The 23,436-nt window shown below is 45.8% G+C and overlaps 1 protein-coding gene across 1 annotated transcript in view; it reads left to right on the top strand.

The window, feature by feature from the left end:
* The window catches only part of LOC103199594 (sp110 nuclear body protein), a 41,291-nt gene that overhangs the window by 13,899 nt on the left and 3,956 nt on the right, over positions 1–23,436 (top strand). Inside the window, exons 5-11 of the mRNA XM_042780834.1 lie at positions 367–432; positions 787–936; positions 2,961–3,044; positions 7,356–7,421; positions 16,940–17,038; positions 17,708–17,850; positions 18,684–18,739. Of these exons, the coding sequence (XP_042636768.1) occupies positions 367–432; positions 787–936; positions 2,961–3,044; positions 7,356–7,421; positions 16,940–17,038; positions 17,708–17,850; positions 18,684–18,739 (664 nt within the window). The remainder of the gene's footprint in view (positions 1–366; positions 433–786; positions 937–2,960; positions 3,045–7,355; positions 7,422–16,939; positions 17,039–17,707; positions 17,851–18,683; positions 18,740–23,436) is intronic.

The following is a 23,436-nucleotide window of genomic DNA, read 5'->3' as shown; positions in this document are numbered from 1 at the left end:
AAACAAACAAAAACTCACTGCCATCGAGTTGATCCCTCCTTGGGTTTCCAAGGCGGTATCACTACAAAAGTAGATTGCCCAACCGTCCTTCTGAGGAGTGGCTAGTGGGTTTGAACTGCCAGCCTTCTAGAAATGAGTAACCTAAGTTCATTGTTGCCCTTTTTCCTCTTCCTTCTCTCCTTTGCCACTTCAGAGTTTCTTCTTTCCCCATTGATCTGTGAAATGACATTATGTAAGGTCCCCAAAGGCCTCCTAGCTACTACAGTTTGAAAACCAAAAGCAAAGGCTATAAACCATTGACATATAAGTTTGGAAGATCTGTGTTTGTATAAAACATTTTTTTTCCCCTATCCTTTTCTTTTCAAGGAGAGAAAATAAAAAGTGCCTTGTCAACTTCAAAAAAGAGACATCAGAAGAGAGCCCTTCCAAGAGGTAAGATGAAAGAACAAGTGGAGGCTGGAGGCTGGAAACAGCTCATGCAAAGCCTTGTAGGCCAAGGTGTGGAGGGTTGGTTTTTGTTGTGAACACATGAAAGTCCACTGCAGGGGACTAACAGTGAAGCAACATGATCCAAGACAAGTTTTGCCCCTTTAAAGAGTGAAGTAGTTAGGAAAGAATGGAGGTAGCTATCTGAGGAGCAGATGCCCTGAGATATGATAGTACCCTGGATTCAGGTATCTCCTGATAGGGTGGTGGCTGGGAAAGTGAGAAGAAAGTCACTAATGGGGGAAGAGGAAGTTCACAGGGGACTCCAACTAAAATTTCACAAATTGCTATTTGGACCAGGGGCAGCCTCCTCTGAGCATGGAATTCAAGAGAAGTTGCAAGTGGTGGATCAGGTGACTCAAGTGAAGGATGACTCAACCAGTCACTCAAAAGTCATGACAAGATTCCAAAAGGCAAAGAGGGAATGTGCCCAAACACCCAAGCCAGTGGGTGAGTCTGGTGCTGGAATTGGCCATTAGAATGGCTCAGTGTGGGAAGAGTGCTCATGGAGCAGGCAGGGGTGTGGGAGATGTGGAAAGTAATAGTAGGAGGGAGACATGCAGAGAAAGAGGTTGAGGTGAGGCAAGAGGGACACAGAGAGCAAGGACCTGTGGGTCTGAGAGTGGAGATGGGAAGAAACTGATGTGTTCACAGTGGACAGCTCGTTATAGCTATGGCCTTGGGCAGCAGTTCTCAAATCTTTCAGTCTCAGGACTCCTTTATACCATTCAAAGTTATTGACAACCCCAAAGAGCTTTTGTTTATGTTGTTTATATTTATCTATAGCTACCTTACCAGAGGGAGCTCTGGTAGCGTAGTGCCTAAGGCACTTGACTGCTAACCAGAAGGCTGGCTGTTCAAATCCACCAGCCACTCCTCGGAAGGAAGGTTGGGCAATCTACTTCCGTAGTGATACTGCCTTGGAAACCCAAGGAGGGGTCACTATGAGTCAGGTCTGTCTTAATGGCACATAACAACAACAACCTTATCAGAAATCAAAGCTGAGACTTTAAAAATATTTATTAATTCCATTAAAAATAAATATAATTTACCAATTATGTGTTAACAGAAAAGAACATATTCTTATGAAAATAAATATATTTTCCAAAACAAAAAGAAATTAATGAGAAGAATAGCATCCTTATATATAGTTTTTGCCAATCTTTCTGATACAAAGCAGCTATATTCTTTTCTGTTTCTGTATTCAATCTGTGTGGCATGTTGCTTTGCTTGAAGCATAAGAAAGCTCACATAGATATATAATGGAAAAGAGTGGAGTATTTTAATAGTCTTTTCAGACTTTTAATATTGATATTGTAGTCTTTGATACTATACCAAAATTCAACAAGTGGTAGTTTCATAAACATTCATTGTAAAGTGGAATCTGAAACCTTATCAAGGAGTTTTCATACTACGTAGCATTAAATGCACTATTCTATCTTGCATTTGGAGTTGGCCTTTTACTTCTCCAAGAGTTTGTAACATTATGCTTTCTCCTTTTGGATAATATTCATGCACTGAGGTAGACAGTAAGGAGCCCTGGTGGCACCGTGGTTAGTGACTTGGCTCCTAACTGAAAGGTGAGTGGTGCAAACCCACCAGCTACTCCAGAGGAGAAGATGTGGCATTCTGTCTCTGTAAAGATTGCAACCTTGGAAATCCTATGGGGCAGTTCTGTTCTGTCTGCAGGATTGCTATAAGTCAGAGTTGACTCAATGGCAACAAGGAGGTATGCAGTGAGTTTACAACTCAAACAATCACACAGTACTTTTTCTCAGGAAAACCATAGTACTTCACTAAGCAGCAACAGTGGTTTATATTCCCCCAGTTTTTCACCTGGAATATTAAAAGATGTGTGCTCAAGGGTAGAAGTTTTATAAAATTAATAACTTTTACTGACTCATCAGGGACATTCTTAAGTGAAACTGGCTTTCTTTTTTCTTTCTAAATGGCACATGGCAATGAAAACTACAATGAGTACTCCAAGTTCTGGAGCCACTGTCTTGATTCATACCAAAGTACTTGGAATTTCACCTGCCATGGTCTTTGCTCTAACATAAAGTCAACATAATAAGAAAGGCAAGTCAGTCTTATATTATTAGGGAAATCATGTTGAACTCACAGTTTTCCTGAAAGGATTCAAAGACCTAGAAGAGTTCCCAGACCCCACTTTGAGAACCACTGGCCTAGGGGCTCGGATGACTGCCTCCTCCTGGACACTGGGTGCTTCCATGAGTGGAGAAACCACTGATGTGCTGACAGGCCCTGCTCCATTCCTCCCCTGAATGGGAGGCAGCCCCAGTGACCTGAGACTCATTCTCAAGAGGGTCTCCTTGGAGGCTTAACAAGATGCGGGAGACTCCAACTCTCAGCTGAAAATGTGCAAGGCCCTGCCTGGGTCTCTGGAAAGTCCCCATGGAATGTGCCAGAGGCATTTACCGAGATCTGAATAGAAAGTTGTTTCTTTTTTCCAGAGATCAGTGATGATACTTCAGAGATGAAGAAAGTCAAGAGGCCCAAGGAGGCACCGAGCACATCACCAAGAATTAGGCATGGTAAAGATTAAGGGTTGCATGTCTCAGAGGGCCCAACTAAAGAGCTCAAATTCAGAGTTCTTTTACTCTAAGCCAGTGTTCTCAACCTAAGGAAACTTTTTAGACATCTTTTTCCTGATCATGCCCCCTGTGCAATTTTCATACTACAAGTATGTTTCTGTTTATGAACTGTATGCATAAGGGTACTATGTGTATAGGTAGGACCATATCACATTTTATGTGTCAAAAGGGTGAGATTGTTCATCCCCCAAGAACCAATTTCCCCACTGGAGACAATCTCCCCAACACTGAGCATGCGTGCTCTAAGTGTGGCGGTTCAGTGGTAGAATTCCCATTTGATGACTGGCCAATGAACCTGTCAGTGGAGGCTTGCATGTCACCATGCTGGTAAACAGGTCTCCATGGACTTTCAAGATTAAGACAGACTAGGGATCTACTTCCAAAAATCAGCCAATGAAAACTCTATGATCACAATGACCTGATCCTCAGCTGATCATGCGGAAGGCACAGGACTGGGCAGAGTTTGGTTCAGTTGCGCATGGGGCAGACATGAGTCAGGGGCCAACTCCATAGCAGCTAACAGCAGCAGGGGTATTCCTGGGACTCTATTGAAGTGTCCAAGGCCATGGATCAAGTTTTTCTCTAGGGTCCCAAGCTCCAGGTTTCTCACATGACCTTCCTGGGAAAACTAGGAAGAGAACAGCTCCCCATAAAGACAAATGCAATACTGCAACTGATCTATGCAGCCAGTGTTGCTGTTGTGGGCCATGTGTTGGTGAAATGATGTGTGTTCATTTGCTCTTGACCATGCCACCATGATTCCCATTTCTGGTGGGAGTTAGTGCCATCATCTAAAGAGGGGAAAAGCTGAGGGTCTTCTGTTGGTTGATCATAGGGTCATGGTGTCACAAATTCACAGTATCCTCAAGTGACAATAGATGAGAACTGTCAGTGAAAATGGCTTAAATTTGACTACCCTCCAATTCAAATGATCATTTTTAACAGTTTCTTCTCATTGCTGTTGTTGTCAAGTGCTGTCAAATCAGCTCTGACTCACAGCAACCTTATGTACAACCCACGCCATCCTCACAACTATTGGTGGGTGTGTTGGGTCCACCGTTGGGGCCATTGTGTGCCTGCCTTCCAACCTGTGGGGTTCATCTTCCAGCACAATACCAAATGGTATTCTGTTCTGATACATGTCTCCATTGGCTAACATTGGGAAGAAGATCATAAGCCTTTCTTTCAACTCTGTTTTCATCTGGAAGCTCTCATGCAACCTGTCCACCATGGGTGACCCTGCTGTATTTGAAATACTGGTGGCTTCGTAACCAGACGGGAGCTCTGGTAGCGTAGTGCCTAAGGCATTTGACTGCTAACCAGAAGGCTGTCGGTTCAAACCCACCAGCCACGCCTCGGAAGGAAGATGGGGCAATCTACTTCCATAGTGATACTGCCTCGGAAACCCAAGGAGGGGTCATTATGAGTTGGGTCTGACTCGGTGGCACATAACAACAACAACAACAAAGTATCCAGACTCATAGCAATATGTAAGCCACCACAGTACGACAAAGATGGTGGGCGGTGGTGGGTCTCAGAACATAAAGCCTGCTTGTTTAAAAATTACTCTCTTTCTTGTTACATTCTAGATCCCAAGGAAAATGGAAATACACTCTCTTTGGGAAATTGCCCTAGGGAAAAGCCTCAGTGTGAAGAAGAATCTATTTGATTTCTGTGAGGGCAGGCTTAGTGTTACTCTTATTGTTTGTTATGTTCTTCGGGGCCAGGTAAAGAAGCCCTGGTGGTACAGTGGTTAAGAGCTTGTCTGCTAACCAAAAGGTCACCAGTTCGAACCTGCCAGCCACTCCACTGGAGAAAGATGTGGCAGTTTGCTTTGATAAAGATTACAGCTTTGGAAACCTATGGAGGCAGTTCTACTCTGTGCTGTAGGGTTGCTATGAGTCGCAATTGACTCGAGCACAGCAGGATTTAGGCCAGAAAAGACTTTTAAGCCAGAAAAAGACAAGGTTTTGAAAGAAGTGACTCAGCTTTTTTCAACATGGAAAAAATTTCAAACTATAAAAGCAATATGCTCTGCCATTCCGATTAGATTGCTATATGTAACGGCAAATTTCAACCAAAATAGTGGTTGAAATGGGAGAGGTTCATTTGTCTCTTGTACATGGAGGTTGATGGTCAAGGGCTGATGTCGTGCACCCTGGAGTCAGAGTCCTAGTCCTTGTTTGTGGCTCCACCATCCTCAGCCTATGGGTTCCCCTTCATTGGGGTCCGGCCAACAAGCCTACATTCCAGCCAACAGGAAAGGAGCAAGGGCAAAGAAGCACAGGCCTCCTCCACGGAAGAACACTGTCTGCAGGTGTCTAAACTGCGAGATTACTTGGACAAAATCTGTGTATCTTAAATTTTATACGTGTTACTAAATTACACTCCAGAAAATGTAATAATTTACCTTTCCCTTAGCTGCAGATGAGTATTCCTCTCCTACATCACCATCAATATTAGACTTGACAAAGCTTCTGAAATGAGTGGGTGTTCTGGTTCCCTAGTGCCGCTCTGACAAGAATATACCACCAATGGGATGGCCTTAACAAACAGGAGTTTATTCTTACAATTTGGAGGCTTTAACTCCAAGTTCAAAGTATCAGGCTCTAGGGGCTGGGTGAGAGCCCCTCAACCTTGGGGTCCAGCTCTGCCTCCTGCTCCTGGCCCACGGAAGCTAGAGGCGTTTCTTCATTCAGACAGCTGCTGGCTGCTGAGGCTGAGAAGCCCCAAGGTTGACAAGTAAAAAGGCACAATCCTGATGTTACCAAACCACACAACAGGCCATTAATTTAAGTCCATTGTAAGTTTCAAGGTCGGCAGAGCATAGCAGGCTGCTGAGCACTGACACGGCTACATGCAGGGTCGAAGCGTGCCATAGGATAGAGACCATTCCCAAGGCTTCTCCTTATATACAGGAAGCAGACCACATCTCAAAGGCAGCTACTCAGCTGCTTGTGGTAGATCCCACCATGGAGCTGATTGCCAGTCTCATCATGGGGAATAACTACCACCAGCTGCCCAGCCACTCAACCAGGCCCAGCCAAGTTGACACAAAAATATAACCACCACAGTGGGTGTCCTTAAAGCTAAGCCACGCATTTCATTGATGATTAGTGTGTCTAAAGATGATTTTTTTTTTTTTTTATTAGGATTTGGGTGAAGATTTACAGAGTAAATTCACTTTTCATACAGCAGTTCACATATACTTTGTCTCATGTCATTGACCAAAATTTACAATGCAGCAGCTCCCCTCCCACTTCCTCCCCATAGTTACCTCCTCCCAGTGTCCATCCCTTCATAATCTTCGAGAGGCCCATTGTCTGCCAACCCTGTATATGATCTTGGATACACTCTCCATTTAGACATACATAATTGTTTAGCTTGTTCACCCATCTATCCGTCCCTATACCCATGTTTGCTTTCATTGACAACTCAGTATTGTATTTACAAAGGGGTTCATATTTGTTGTTTGTACTGCCCATGTAACTCTCTCTGTCTTCTCATCCTCAATGCTGCCATATTGGTCACTCACATTTGGTACATTGCCCTTCTCTTCACCCAAATCAATATTTATCTCGATCTATCTAACAGCATTCCCTCCCCTTCCCTCCCACCCCTGGTAACCAACAAAGAAAATGTCCTCCAATATATAAACATTTCTAAAGATGATTTTTAAATGCATTTGTCAGTTGTATTTCCTCCTTGAGCATTTTCAATGTTGGTTCTTTTCCCATTTTCCCAGTGTACCATTCATCCTTGCTTTATCTCTTCAGGACATCACCCCTCTACATGTTATGTGTAATGTAATTTTTCTCCTTTGTTTTGGTTTTAATGTTGTGGATGTGTTTTTTGAAGTGTAGAGTTAATTTTTTAAGCACTCATGTCTGTTCATCATTTACCTGTAGGATTTCTGGCATTGTCCTTTGGCTAAGAAAACCTTTCAATATAACAATCTTTTCTATATTTTCCTCTAGTCTTAAAAAAAAAAGAAAAAAGTGATTATTTTTTTTAAAAGGCATATTTTAAATGTTAATTATTTAGTATATCCATAACATTTTTTATTCAATCTTTTTTCATTTCCAAACAAAATGGAATACTTTTTCATTTTTCTCATCCTAATCTCTATTTCTCTCTCTCTTTTTTCCTTCCCAAAGTGAAGGGAATATAGGAGAAATTTTACTTAAAAATCATTAACATCACAGGCTTGTAGATCATTATTTGCATAATAGATGATTTTTTTCCTTTTTCCAGAAAAGAGGAGAAAAGGATGTAGCTGGTCAAGTCCAGAAAGAAGACAGAAAAAAAGGCTCCCAAGAGGTAGGTAAGAAAAGTGAAGCTGTGTACTCTTCTGTGCTTACCTGACTCCACTGACCAACATGACCGCCTTTCTAGCCACCCAGTCACCCAGGTATCACAGAGCACAGCTGGCTCCACCCCTGCCTCGAGGCCTCCTCATCAGAGGACTCCTTCCCACAGGAGAAGGGGAACCCAGATGCCAGGCTGGTTCCAATCCCACTTTCCTTTCTTTTATCCAAGGGAAGGAATTGGGGGTAGGAGTTGGCACAGAGTGTCACATCATTTTGAGATTAGGATTGTGTTCTGGTTCCCTAGTGCCACTCTGACAAGAAATACACCACAAATGGGATGGCCTTAACAAACCCAGCTCTGCCTCCTGCTCCTGGCCCACTGGAGCTAGAGGCGTTTCTTCACTCAGACAGTTGCTGGCTGCTGAGGCTGAGAAGCCCTAAGGTTGACAAGTAAAAAGGTACAGTCCTGATGTTACTAAGCCACATGGCAGGCCATACATTCAAGTCCATTGTAAGTCCCCAGGTCGCCAGAGCATGGCAGGCTGCTGAACAATGACACAGCTACATACTGGGTCCAAGTGTGGCACAGGTTAGAGACCACTCCCAAGGCATCTCCTTAAATACAGGAAGCAGAACACAACCCAAAGGCAGCTACTCAGCTGCTTGTGGTAGATCCCACCATGGACTTGATTGCCAGTCTCATCATGGGGAATACTACCACCAGCTGCCCAGCCACTCAACCAGGCCCAGCCAAGTTGACACACAAACATAACCATCACAATTGTGTGCAGTTCAGGATCAGAGCAGGAAGAATAGACAAAGGAAACCTGAATTAGCAAGGAAGGTTCAGCCTCCCAATCCCAAACTGGAATTAGATTTGGAGTCACAAAGCAAAGTACACAAAACCACCTCAGTTTACTCCTCCCTGTGTGCGATGCACCTGCTTTATGCACAATAGCTGCTATTTGCAATATAGGAATAAAAATTCATGAAACTGTGTTTTTCTGGTTCCACTGCTTTGTCTCTTGAATGTCTTCATCACAGGAAACAGGAAGGAAAATGGGGAGTGTAGGAGAGTACTCACAAGACATGAGAGAAATAATAGAGAAATAGCAGGATAAAATGAAGGACAGAGATCTGAAAGGATGGGGCTGGGAAAGTGAGAAGGGGGTTGTTCATATGGGAGGAGGAAGTTGACATCGGACCCCAATTAAAACCTCACAAATTACTGTTTGGACCAGGGCCAGTGTCCTATACACGTGGAATCCCAGAGAAGCTCCAAATGGTGGATCAGGTGACTCAAATGAAGGATGACTCAACCAATCACTCAAAGGTCATGACAAGAGTCCAAGAGGCAAAGTGTGGATGTGCCCAAACCCCTGAGGCAGAGGGTAAGCCACGGCTCAGGGTGAGAGGAGCTCTCGTGGAGCAGGCACCAGGTGAGGGAGATGTGGGGAAATAGTAGGAGGGAGACGAGCAGAGAAAGAGGTTGAGGTGAGCCAAGAGGGACACAGAGAGCAAGGACCTGTGGGCCTGACGGTGGTGGTTGGGAGAAGTAAACGTGTCCTCAGGGAGAAGTTCACCTGCACTGTTGCCACGGTGGTTACTTGACCACTTCCAAGTGTCCACTGTTCGCTTCCATTAGTAATCACTACTGATGAGCCTTGTCTGTCCCTCTCTTGCATCTGGAAAGCTCCTCTCTGATTGGGCAGCCCAGTGGCTCCCATCCTCAGGGTGGGCACGTTCTCAGGATTATTTCCTAATGGCTCACTTCTAGAAGTGAATGAATGCTTGGCCAAAGAGCCTGTATATCAAGAATTAACACATATCATAAAATTGCCGACTGTTCACCAAATATTCCAGTGCCCTGTCACTGCCAGTCCCTACAGAAGGTTATATATCTGTGCCCTGTTGACTCAGAAATGGCCATGGAACTTGGACAAAAAATATGGACATAAATGATGGATCACTTCCAGGCCAAACCTTTAGGGGCTCTTTAGGAGTCAACCATTAACTGAGACCAGCAAAGTTCTAGACAGAGGCTGCTTTGTCAACCTGGAACCATGAGTGTTGATGACAAGGGGCTGAGACTAATCTAACGTGTGATGAACAAGTAGCATGAGAGAGATGTAAATCTTTGTTCTAAACCAGGGCTCAGCAACCTTATTCCATAAAGATCCAGACAATAAGGATTTCAGGCTTTGGGGATGGTACTCTGTCATAACTACTCAATTAGCATGAAAGCAGCAAGTGACATTAACAATGAACTTGGCTGTATTCTAATAAAACTTTATTTCCCAAAAACAAGTCAGGGTTCCAACATGGCCTATGGACTGGCCAGTTTGCTAACACCTATAATAAACAATGAGGAGCTCTGGTGGTATAGTGCCTTAGACATTTCACTGCTAACCAGAAGGCTGGCAGTTCAAACCCACCAGCCACTCCTCGGAAGGAAGATTGGGCAATCTACTCCGTAGAGATAAACCTTGGAAACCCAAGGAGGGGTAGCTATGAGTCAGATCTGACTCAACGGCAGTGAGTTATAATAAACCACTTAGATTTGGAAAGGTCATTAGTTAACACAGCATTACCTAGCCTATCTTGACTAATATTTTAATGTTAATTTTTAAAAATAAATTTATCATTAGAATTTTTTCTCTGGAGGATCACCTGTTCCTACTTGCCCATTTTTCTATAACTCCATTGCCCTCTGCTTGCTCCCAGCTCCTGCCCTTAACATTGTGCCTCTTTCAAAGAAGCTCTTTGAGTTGCTTGTCCTTCTCTGTCTCTTTTCTTCTCTCCCCTCCTCCTCCTCTTCTTTTTTGCTTTTTAATTTTAAAAACTTGCCACCTTAACCATTTTTTAGGTGTACAGTTTAGTGGCTTTAATTACCTCCATCATGTTGGACAACCATCACCATTATCTGTTTCTATGGTGAATTACTTGGTATGGCTCTTCTAGTCATGGGCTCTGTGACCATCAGATGACTAGGTGGACCTATGCAGATGTGAGGTGCTTGAGGCCCATCAAGGGGATTGGACAGCTTGCTAATAATGTAAATAATGTACATGGCACTCTTGTAGGGGTATTGTTGTTAGGTGCCATGGAGCAAGCTCCAACTCATAGTGACTCCATGTCCAACAGAATGAAATAATGCCTGGTCCAGCACCATGCTCACAATCTTTGCTATGCATTGAACCCATTCTTGCAGCCAGTGTGCAACCCATCTTTTTTAGGGTCTTCCCCTATCTGTGGGGGTGGGACTGTGCAAATAAGGTGCAGGAACCCTAATGTGAGGATTGGTCAGTTTTGCCATCGCCCTAGGCTTAAAATGAGCCATCCCAGAGGCAGAAAGGACATCTCACCACCATCAAGAGAGAGCAGCCAGGAATGGAGTGTGTCCTTAGACCCAAGATCTCTGAGCTGGACCTTGACAGAGAGGTGGCAGAGAGATGGCAGCAGTAGAACCAAGAGACCAGTACAAGAGAGAGCAGTGGGCTTGCCTGCCAATGGAGTGAGAAAGCTGAGTGCCCTTGGGCCACAGGCTTGCCAATGGAGAGGGGTGTACCTAGGTGCACCTATCGGCAGGTGCCCGAGCAGGGTAGAGGCCAGGCCTAGAGGCCAAGGGCCAAAGAGAGGCACGCCTCCAGGCCTGGCAGAAAGAGGCTTTCCTGATGGAAGAACTGTATCCTAAGCATGTTCCTGAGCCTGAATTATAACCTGTTACTTCTGTAATAAACCCCATGACTGTGAGTATTGTCTGTTAGTTCCGTGTGGCCACTGCAATGAATTAGTGAACCCAGCAGAGGAGAGAGTGACATGGGAGAGATGGTTGGTAAAAAGTTGGGAGATGGCAACATGTCTGACCTCAGCTTTAGGGATCAGCCCTGGGCTGCTGACGGGGGTCCTTCTCTCTCCCCCTAGGGGAGTTAGAGGAGGTGGGAGGATGCTGCCCCCAATACCGGTCTTGCAGTTTCCTAAAGATTTTCATCACCCCCAAACAGAACCCACTAAGCAATACCTCCCAGTCCCCCTCCATCCAGCCCCTGGGAACCACTCATCAGCTTTTGTCTCTCTGCCTTGGCCCATTCCACATATTTCATGTAAGTGCAATCACCAAACATTCGTCTTTGTGTGTTGGAGTTACTACATTGAGCATGTTTTGAAGGTTTGCACATGATGTCACATGCGTGAAGCCTTCATTTCTCTCTATGTCTGAATAATACCCCATTGTATGTATGGCATTTTATTTATTCATCAGTCTGGTGATGGACACTTGGGTTGTTTCCACTCTTTGGCTACTATGAATAACACTTTAGTAAGCACTGGTGTACAAGTGTCTGTTTGAGTCCCTACTGTGAAGTCTTTTGGGTATAAATCTAGAAGTGGAATTGCTGGGCCACACGGTAATTCTATGTCAACCTTTTGGAGGAACTGCCAAAGTCTTCTACAACACTGCAAATGCTGCACTACTCTACATTCCCACTAATGGTGCATGAGAGTTCCAGTATCTCCACATCCTCCACTTGTTATTTTCTGTTTGTCTGATAATAGCCATGCGGCTGCTAAGCAAAAGGTCAGTGGTGCAAACCCACCAGCTGCTCCATGGAAGAAAGAAGAAACAGTCTGCTTCCATAAAGAAGCCCTGTGAGCAGTTCTACTCTGTCCTATAGGGTCGCTATGAGTCGGAATCAACTCCATGGCAGTGGGTTTAGTATCTCATTGTAGTTTTGATTAGCATTTCCCTAATGACTAATGACATGGGACATCTTTCATGTGTTTATTTGTATATTTTCTTTTGAGATATATCTATTCAAGACCATTTTTAAATTGTATTTTGTTGTCGGATTGTAGGAGTTTTTTAAAAAAATATGTTCTGGATATATACCAAAAACCAAATCAAACTCACTGCTGTCGAGTTGATTCGACTAATAGCCTCCCCTCCTTGGGTTTCTGAGGCGGTATCTCTACGGAAGTAGATTGCCCAATCTTCCTTCTGAGGAGTGGCTGGTAGGTATATGTTGTTGTTGTTGTTATGTGCTGTTGAGTCGGACCCGACTCATAGCGACCCCTCCTTGGGTTTCTGAGGCAGTATCACTACAGAAGTAGATTGCCCCATCTTCCTTCTGAAGAGTGGCTGGTGGGTTTGAACCACCAGACTTCTGGTTAACAGTCAAGTGCCTTAGGCACTACGCTACCAGAGCTCCTGGTAGGTATATAGTTACCAAATATTTTCTCTGATTCTATAGATTGTCTCTTCACTTTCTTGAGAAAATGCTGTGATGTACAAACGTTTTTAATTTTGATGAAGTCCAAACTATCTATCTTTTTTCTTTTGTTGCTTCTGCTTTTGCTGTCTTTAAGACACCAAATCTTCTAAGAGAATCTATCATTGAAACAAAGTCTTGAAGCTTTACCCCTGTGCTTTCTTTTAAGAGGCTTATGGCTTTAATTCTTCTGCTTAGGCCATTGATCCATTTTGAGTTAATTCTCATACGTGATGTGAGCTATGGATCCAACTTCATTTTTTTGCATGTGGACATCCAGTTGTTCCAGCATTGTCCATGGAAGAGATTATTCTCTCTTCATTGAATAGACTAGGCAAAAATCAAATCGCCATAACTATGGGTTTATTCCGTTACATTGTTCTATATACCCAGCCTTTTATCAGCACCACATTGTTTTCTTTACTGTAGTTTTAGAGCATGTTTTGAAATTGGGAAATGTGATTCCTTCTACTTTGTTCTTCTTCACAATTGTTTCGGTTATTCAGGGTCCCTTGCAATTCCATAAAATTTAAGGATCATGCAACAAGTCCCATGAGGTCAGTGAATGGGTCAGTCTTCTTGCTCTGTGTCCAGCTCCTCAGGTCTCACACAGTTGGTACTTAAATGACTGTCACGGGTGGTTCACTTATTTCATGAAGACCTACCACAAACAGGCCCTATTCCCTGCCCCCATATCCCCACCATGACACTGATCACAACTGTAAATAATTATCTGCACATCTTGTTACTTCATGAAAATCCCATGAGGTCAGAATGTAGGTCAGTATTACCCATTGAAGGAGCTCTGTTGGCATAATGCCTAAGGCACTTGACTGCTAACCAGAAGGCTGGCTGTTCAAACCCACCAGCCACTCCTTGGAAGGAAGATGGGGTAATCTACTTCCCTAGTGATACGGCCTCGAAGCCCAAGGAGGGGTTGCTGTGAGACGGATCCAACTCAATGGCAGTGAGTTCAGAGAGTTATTGCTTACTCATTGATGTATGTCCAGCTCCTCCATGTCTCACACAGTTCATACTTAAATCACTCTTCATCAAGTATTAATACCAGTGGCAAGGACTCTGTTTACCCACACTTTGCATTTTTACCAATGAGGAAAAGTGTCCCTCAAAATACTTTTCTCCCTGGAACTATCGAAACTAGACCCCTTGCTGCCCTCTACTGGAATATTGTTTTACTATAGATATAAATCGAGTATGTCTTGTATGTTAATGGTGCCCCCTAGAGGTGAAATTCCACACAAGCATGCGCAGTGGCCATGATAAGAGTAAAAATGTGTCTATCACTTTACAGTCAACAAAGCACTTTGCTCTACATTTTGTTTAATCCTCACAAGAAGTCAGTATTTTCAGCCCATTTTACTGATTGGATGAAAGGGTAAAGGGTTTGCATGAGCTCAAATCAACCTGTTGTTGTTGTTGTTATGTGCCATCGAGTCAGACCCGACTCATAGCGACCCCTCCTTGGGTTTCCGAGGCAGTATTACTACGGAAGTAGATTGCCCCATCTTCCTTCCCAGGAGTGGCTGGTGGGTTTGAACCGCCAGCCTTCTGGTTAGCAGTCAAGTGCCTTAGCCACTATGCTACCAGGGCTCCCTAGGTGTTCTAATTCCAAGTCCTTTGTTCTTTACACCAAGAAATAAATGAACTCACATCCCCCCTGGTCTTTGTAGGACACTCTAATAGGTGGCACAGTGCCTAAGGCATTTGACTGCTAACCAGAAGTTTGGCGGTTCAAACCCACCAGCCGCTTGCAGAAGGCCGATGGAATGATGTACTTCCGTAAAGATTAACCACCTCGGAAACCCAATGGGGTCGCTATGAGTTGGAATCAACTTGACGGCAGTGAGTTTGTTGTTGTTGTTAATACGGGCTGAACCTTCTGAGAAGAGACTAGAGCGCAGACGGAAGCGGATGAGGGCCCTAGGGGAGGCTGCAGTCCAGGCAGTGCCCACAGCCGTCTGCGGCATCAGCCTCTACTGCCTCCTGAGGCTTTCACCCCACTGTGGCTGCCGGTTTACCCAGGGTATCCGTGTGCTACTGCCGATCACACATACCCGGGAATCTTGTGGGGCATTTCTGTTCATAGGGAAAGAGCACTAGACTGGGAGTCCATCAAGAAGGGATCCTAAAGCCCGTTCCACCTCATATAGTTGGGCCAGTCATTGTCTCTCAAAATGTGAGATTATGCCCGTCTATTAAATGAGGATGATGCCGGCCTGCCTTCCTCACAGGTCACTGTGGGTGTAAATGACCCAATGTGTGCTGCCTTTCTGATTTTGTTGACCATTGATTTTCCTCCATCCACCTCATCTCCCTGCAACCACTCCTCCGCAGAGAGATCACAGGTCCTCCAGACCTCTCTCCAGCCTCCTGTCTTTTCTGGCATAATTCTCACCTCCTGTATTCCCCCAGCTTCTGTAAGAGTTTCCAGAGCTAGTCTTCTGATTCAATAATTGAGTTATTTTCCATTCTGCTTTTCGGTCTCTGTTAGGTTCTTTGTCTAATTTCCTCCATCATACTTTTTATTTCGATTAATTTTTTTCCTCTTGAATTGATTATTTTTCTTAGCAGGATGCTCTTGTACCATGCACACAATAATCCACTAATTTTTCCCAAGGATGATAACATCTAATGTTTTTCTCTCTCACATTCATCCCATTAACCGTTTCCTTTGAGATGGGGTGGCACAGTGGTCGAGAACCTGGACTCCACAGCCTCACCACGGAGGTTTGTAAACCTCTGCGACTTCCCAGCATAAATGACGTAAATTGAGGGGGGATTTGCTGTTGGAAGTTCTAACGTGGGTGATAAGGCAGGACCACAAGTAACTCTGTGCCGTGTCAACAAACGAAAGATAGTGGGGCAGCCAGTTCATGCAAGAGCAACACCCCTCACCCCTGCATCCTAGCCCTGCTGCCCGCTGTGCTCCTCCACGGCCAGGCATCCCAGGGTTCCCCAGGGTCAACCATCCCCTCACTTCCCAGGGGTGCCTCCTCCCTCCGTCTGACTCCATCTGCTTCAAATCTTTGCAAAGGTTTCCCTTTTCCCAATGATGCTCTTGCTGTTTCCTATGGTAGTTTCCTTTGGCTGTTTTGTAAGCACTGGGGGCAAAGAGGAGACTTGAACCAGATGTTGTCCTAGACGCACTCCTGGTCTAGCATCCTCTGTATCTCAGCATGAGTCATGGACAGCCTCTTCCTGCTGCCCTAAGAGAAGGGCCCTGAGTGTATCCTTAATGAACCCTCCCAGTGAGGCTGGGAGCAGGTGCAACACTTGCTGGTATTTACAACTTATTCTCCACAGTCAGAACCCCAGGCCCCACTCAGATGTGCTAAGGTGCCAAGTGTTTCCTCGTCCAATTTGCAGATGGGTCTAGAATTTTCCGGGGTTTACTTTTACTTCCAGAAGAAACAGGGAAGTAATAAAATGAAAAGAAACAGTAAACAGTGAAGACAGACACAATCCCCTCAGTACTAACCACCTCACGTCCCCCGCCTTGGTTTGACTTGGGAAACGAGATTATAGAGAAAGAGTTTTTCACTGGCTATGTAACACAAGGAAATATTTTGGGTAGGCAACTTCTACCAGTAGAAGGATGTTGTTGTGATGTGCCACCGAGTCAGACTCAACTCATAGCGACCCCTCCTTGGGTTTCCAAGTCAGTATCACTACGGAAGTAGATTGTCCCATCTTCCTTCTGAGGAGTGGCTGGTGGGTTTGAACCGCCGGCCTTCTGGTTAGCAGTCAAGTGCCTTAGCCACTATGCTACCAGGGCTCCCAGTAGAAGGATTAGCAGGATGTATATGGAGTAGAGAACACTAGGTGAGGGCCAATCAGCTTGCAAATTAAAACATGCTGATGGTGATGGCTGAACAACTCGATGTCAGTGGGCTGTACCTGGGAAGACTGCAGAAATGGCAAATGTTTTGTTACCTATACATTTACTACAGTTAAAAAAAAAAAAAAATTAAAGCACATCCACCCAAGAAGCCCTGTATTCTCGACTGACATGTTTTGTTTGATGCAGTGGTGGTGCTGGTGGTTTTGTTTATTGGAGATCATCTTGTCCAGGGAGCTAATCTGCCACTCAGCATGGAAGATTTCCTGCAAATTAACAAGAAAATGGTCCCCAGTACCATTCACATGATGATTATAGAGGCCGTGGGGGTGGGGGAGGGAGAATTCACAGGGAGACAGAAAGAAGACTCAGTAAAGCTCACCTGTTCCCTTCTAGTTTCAGAAAGGCCTGAGGACGAACTTGGGGGCTTGCACTCTCCTGAACTTCCTGTGACCTGTGGGGAGGCAAAAGGCATTTTATACAAGGAGAAGATGGCACAAGGTGAGCTCCTTTGTCTTCTGCTCCGGTGACTCCCAGATGAAGAAACCACTAGCAGGAGGGAAGCCCCCACGTGCCTACGTCTTTGCTCAGGAAGTGGGCACCGTGTGCGAGGCTGAAGATAAGAAGTGCTTTCCCAGGTGACAGTGCCACACTTGTATCGGTCATCGTGTGCTTACCTCCCCAGTGCTGCTGCTCCAGAAATGCCACCAACAGGCGGTTCCAAAGAGCAGCGCTTTCTTCTCTCCCGGGTCAGGAGGCTACAAGTCGGAATCCAGGGCCCCGCTCCGGGCCAGGCCGTCCCTGTTGCTTCCTCAGCAATCTTCGGATGGCATCTGTGCTCTCCCCTGTCTCCCCTTTCCTAACTCAGTGTTTAGGTTCAGGACACACCCTATACTGACATGGCCTCATTTACATAAGAAAGAAGCCCCTATTCCCAAGTGAGATTACATCCATAGGTGGGGGAGGGGAGAGACAATTCAATTCAGGAAAGTGTGCATCTGGAAACAAGGCCACTTCCACCTGGGAGTCCTCCGTGATTCCTGCGATGCCTTCAATGTAAGAAACAGGGGCGTCCCTCTGGACCCAGACAGGTGGAATGCCACTTTTAGGGCTTTGGAGGTTTGGGACAAATTCTAGGGGATCCTGGAAAGCCCTGTCTTTATGTTACAGGACCCTCAGAGAAGTGCATTCAGAATGAAGAGGGAGCTTGGTTCACGCCAAGAGAATTTGAAGTTGCTGGGAACCGGGCCCAGTCAAAGAACTGGAAGCGGAGTGTGCTCTGCAGGGGACAGACCCTAGGACAGCTGCTAGAGGTATTGTAATGACAAGGGACAGACGGGACATGGATTTAAATTCGGAAGGCATTCCAATAGACAGAAATGTGCAGAAATTCCCATTACGGTTCAATAGCACAATTTACCCAGAGGTGAAAGTTCATAGAAAAAAGTTGTGGGTGATAAAGTTGGGACCACAGACTGGTCCTGATGGTGGGGATCTTTGAATGTACACAAAGCAGCCCAACTAAAGCCCCAAAGGGTCTGGAGGTCAGGAGAGACTTAAGGAGCTTTATCCGGTGGTATTGGACGGGGTGGGTGGGAAGGAGACTAGCTGTAGCCGTAGACACCTGGAACAGCTTCCTGCCTCCTTCTTCTGGTAAATCCCTACTGGAGACCCTGCTCCATCTCGACTCCTCTGTGAAGCATTCTGGGCCACCCTGTGCTTGGTCAGTCTGTCCCCTGCACTCCCACAGTTCCCATCCTGGGAACCCCTACAGAGTGGACGAGTCATTGTAATCCCAGGACTCAGCACAAAGCCTCCCAGTAAACTCAGAGAATTCTCACTGAGATAAAATCCTAAGGAGTTGATCCAGAGAGGATGGAATGGGAGGAGAAAGGAGTGGATGGGAGAGGGACTGGGGAGAAGAGCAAATCCGTCCCGGGTTTGAGTAACGAGGGAAAAATTCTGTTCCCATTAAGTGAAGTCCAGAAGAAGAACTGATTGGGGCAAGGGATTGGTTTTCATTTAGATGCTTTGGGTTTGAGAGACCAGTAGGCTATGCAGGGAGAAATATTCACCAGGAAATCGGAAATGTCCCATCACAAAGAGCCTCCCGAATAACCCCTTCCCGATCCCGTCTCTCTTTCAGAAAGGACCTCTGCTCTGCCCTTCAGGAGCCGCTCTCAAGAGAGAGGTAAATATCAGGTGATGGGTTGATTTCTACCATATTCTTGGTTGCAGACTTTCCACTCACCTTACAGTTCCCACATGTCCTACCTGTGAGTCACTTTTTCATGAAGTTATGACACCTCCATACCAGCCACTTCAGCACAGTGTTACATGCACATTCTGCCATTATTCCTATAGCTGATTTCAGATGAGGAAGCATATGCCCAAAGCTAATGAAGTGCGTATATTTTAGAAGGAGATCTGGGTGTTTGGATGAGTACAAACCACAGGAGTCAGAAACAGAGTGCTCTAGTGTGGAAAGCAAACAGGGTATCGAAACAGAGAAGAACACTGTGAAAGGGCCATGGGGCCATTTTTCATTGTACACCAAGAACTGCTCAATTCACCAGTGAAGTCCCTTTGTACCAGGATGGTTGACTGGTTTGAACTGAGCTTTGTTTCTGTGGAGCCTCCCTACAGTGAAGTGACAGTCACTGATTGGCTGAACCAGGGACCCTCCTCAACCTTCTGTGCTGGCTTAGATGCAGCCTCCAGGTAGGAGACCCACTCGAGGGCCGCCTGCTGTTCCATGTGAATCCCAGCAGAGGCAAGGGGGCCTCTCCTATCTTGCCATGAGACTGGGCTGGCCCTTGGCTAGCTGCGATCAAAGCTTGTAAGACAACGGTCTCACGATGTCGTGTCTTGTATTCACTGCTGATTTGAAATACATTGAAATGGACAGGGATGCTTATTGAGCGTTGTCATAACAGAAACTAGAGAAGGACACAAACACCCATCAGTATTGTAAAGTAAACTGATACATCTACAAAATAGCATTAAAAAATGACGTAGATTCATAAAGATTGACTCTTCCTTCAGTCAATGGAAAATGAGAGGTTTTGAGGTCAGGAGGGCTTTTGAAGCTTGAGGTAGTAGTCATATCTATGGAAGGAACCCACATTTATTTACATAAATATGTAGGTCTATGTCTGGTAGCATAGTGCCTAAGGCTCTTAACTGCTAACCAGAAGGCTGGTGGTTCAAACCCACCAGCCACTCCTCAGAAGGAAGGTTGGGCAATCTATTTCCATAGTGATACTGCCTTGGGAACCCAAGGAGGGGTTGCTATGAGTCGGGTCCGACTTGATGGCACATAACAACAACAACAACCTGTCTGAAAAAGGAGCCCTGATGACACAATTTTTAACTGCTCAGTTGCTAATTAAAAGGTCAGCAGTTCAAACTCACCGTTGACTTTGTGAGAGAAAATACCTGGTGATCTGCTCCTGGGAAGATTAGTGTAGGAAACCCTATGGAGCAGACCTAGTCTGTAATACAGGGTTGCTATGAGTTGGAATCAACTCAACAGCATATGAATTTTCATGACTGAAAAAATATTGGAAAGAATCAATCATGATTATTCTGGGAGTGGGATTCCAAGGGACCTTTGTCTTCTGTATTATACACTGATGTATAGTTGGAATTTTTATAATTATCTTTTTTTTTATCTTATCTTTAAAACCAAGATAACTACTCAATGGGCCCAGTATGGGAGGCCTTATATAACTCTTATAATGTCACCTGTCAGCAGATGATAGCCCAGGGCACACTTGACCCGACCTCTCAGTCCCACCGTCCAGGGTCATGCTGGGATAATGACTAGCAGTGGGCTCCCTCTGGCCTCCTCCTGAGCCGTACTGTCTGCTGCATCACTGTTGCTGGTCTCCATTGCTGTTGGGCTTTGTGTCTGTGTACAGTGAAGAGCCCTGAGGCGGGCACTCCCAAAGCGTGCTTTGTGGTTGTGCTGTGGGGCGCTGCCCAAGGCATAATGGGCAGCCAGTACCCAGAGTCCCAGGCCCAGAACCTCGATCTCCAGAAGGATCCAGTAGTTGTCAATGTAATGGCAGAAAGCATGGGGCCAGGAAGGGCAGGTCTTTTTGTTTTGTTTGTTTGCACTAGACGCTCGTGGGTACCATGGGTGGTCCAGAGACTCCAAGATGCATGGAGGCAGTTGGAAAGCCTCTACAGTGAGGAAATCTCTGAGGGCACTAGTGGGAGTGCCAGTTGTGTTGCAATTTGGACAAATTATAGAGGCCTTTGTTGTGGGGAATCCCTTTCAACATGGGCCAATTTGTGTACAGCAGGACAAATAGGCTGAAATAAAATTTGTAAAGGGAGACGATGTTGTCTCTGGGAAGTCATGGGTTTAGTGTGTGGTCAGGGTCTTGACAGGGTGCAGAGACACAAAAGCCAGTCAGCGCGCTTGTATCTTTCTGTTGTACAAATCCTTTAATTTTGGATTTCCAACTGGATTAAATGAAAATTTGCATCAGATTTTTGTTTCACCCCCTTTATCCCGAATTTTTTGGGGGGCAATAGGGTATTTCCACTGGATATATTCCAAGGGAAATGTCTGGTGTACTCTGCTCAGATTCACAAGTTTCTTCCTCACATGAGCAACCACCCAATGGGCTCACATACTGAACACTGAACAGGGCATCAGTCTCCCTGAGCGTCTGTAGAACGAGTAGTGACTCCATGACCGAGTACAGCTGCTCACTGGGTTTTCTTGGCTATCATCTTTATGGGAGCCCTTTTCCATGTCTTTCTCCCATGGACCTGCTGGAGAGTTCAAACTGTCGGCCCTTTGGTTAGCAGCCCGGGGCTTAACCATTTGTGCCACTAGAGGCTCGGAAACCAACAACCAAACCAAACTCACTGCCATTGAGTCGATTCTGACTCATAGTGACCCCTCCTTGGGTTTCTGAGGTGGTCTCTACAGAAGTAGATTGCTCAGTCTTCCTTCCAAGGAGTGGCTGGTGGGTTTGAACCACCAGCCTTCTGGTTAGCAATAAAAAGCCTTAGGCACTATATCACCAGAGCTCCCAGAGGCTCAGAAGGACCCAGCAAATGCAGCACAAAGCAGCCCAGCTCAAAGCCCAGGGCAGCCAGCAGGCAGCACCTCAAAGTGCGTGCTCCCCACGGGCAGGTGGCAGCAGAGCCAGCCAGCAGCCAGGGCAGGAGAAGAAAGACCCCTGGCGGTGATGGCCATTGCCCAGACACCCTGCTTGCTGCTCTAGTAATCGGGCCTCTGCCCTGTCGGGAGGTGGGATCAACCCCCAACTCAGAATTGGGCTCAGATGTGGGAGCTCTGGTGGCATATGACTGCTACGACTGCGTATGCCTAAGGCATTTGACTGCTACCCAGAAGGCTGGTGGGTTCAGCCACTCCTCGGAAGGAAGATTGGGCAATCTACCTCCATAGCAATACCACCTAAAAACCCAATTGACTCCACAGCAATGAGTTTGGTGATTTTTTTGTTTTGGTTTGGTTTTTTTATTGATGCTACACACATGCCTCTAGTGAATAAGTGAAAAAATGTATTACTCACACATTGAATCTTTTTGGGCACAGCAGGGAGGGCTCTCAATCCAATCAGCAAATGGCTTGAGCATAGGGAGGGATGAGGAGCCTAGGTTTACTATGGTTAGGGGATAGGGCCAGAGTGAGAAGTTCTTCTTGGGGGCTGGGCCTTGCCTGGCTCCAAGGGAGGGACCACTCAAGCTTTCTTATTGACTTGCCCAGATGTGGAGGCAGAGGGGAAGAAGGTAGGGTGGGCTTGAAAGCTGTTGGCAAACATGAAAAATGGAGTCAGACTCTTATTACAGAATGTGACTGTTGACTTGTGTGTCTTTTTTCTTGTCGATGTGTGTTGGGAACTGTCTCATTTTCTCTTCAGACCATGGTGGGATGCAGAATTGTGGACCAAATAGGATGTCAGCTAGGGGGCATGGGTGGGTCTAGGGCTATCTGAGGAAGTGGCACTTGCACATTGGACAAGGGCAGGTCAAAAGTCCAGTCAGAGGGTGAGAATGGCCAGAGTGTCTATCCCCACAAAAGAGTAAGAGACCATTGAGTTAAGGATGGAAAGGCCAGAAAGGTACCCTGGTCTTGGTAGGTGTGGAGGATGGGAGTGGTAGAGGGGATGGAGCAGGGAGGCTCCTTTACCACGTCCTGGACCTAATTACTAGAAGGAGATGTTCTGGAAGGTGAGACCATCAAGCGGGACCTTAACCTTGGTTTTTGAGAATGGATGAACGTGGCCGTCCCTCATGCCCTTGCCCAGGCCCTCTTGCTTGTGTCATGAACAGTTGTGGGGGGTGGGCAGGATTTCTTTCCTGAGATGTAGCTGACTCCTATCCTTCTTCAATCCTTGTTCCATCTTTTGGTTGCCCGTTCCTTTCTCACCAGCCTCCATCCATAACACAAAGTGATAGCTCACAGACTGCACACATGATGGGGGACCCTCCTCCCGACTCCCTACCTTTAATATAGAAAGAACATTCCCTTGTGTGTTTGAGCCTCCAGTCGAGTGGTGAAGGGCTGGCCCCACACTCTTTGCCTTGTGGGGCCAGGAGTAGAACCAGGAGTTCCTGCCTGTGGGTCTTTATCCAGGCCATTCCCTGTTGGTAGCCCCTTGAGTTCCTTGGAACTCCTCGGTGTCTGACTTCCCTCATATGTGTGTTTCTGGGTCTGATGTTGTCTTCCTATAACTCAGCAGTGATTAGGTTCAGGACCCTACTCTAGTCTGATTTCATTAACAATGTCAGGGACAGAGGTTAGGATTCAACACGTTTTGGTGACACAGTTTAATCCACAAGATGTCCTTCCAGTTCTGACAATATGTGGTGCTTGTGGCCACTTGACTGTTCCTGCCACCTGCTCCACTGAA

The sequence above is a fragment of the Orycteropus afer genome, unplaced genomic scaffold (assembly GCF_000298275.1).
Source record: "Orycteropus afer afer isolate SDZICR_OR568_19922 unplaced genomic scaffold, OryAfe1.0 scaffold00006, whole genome shotgun sequence".
In the NCBI taxonomy this organism is placed as follows: Eukaryota; Metazoa; Chordata; class Mammalia; order Tubulidentata; family Orycteropodidae; genus Orycteropus; species Orycteropus afer.
Note: the sequence above shows the minus strand (reverse complement) of the source record. Positions and strands in the feature narration are given on the sequence as shown.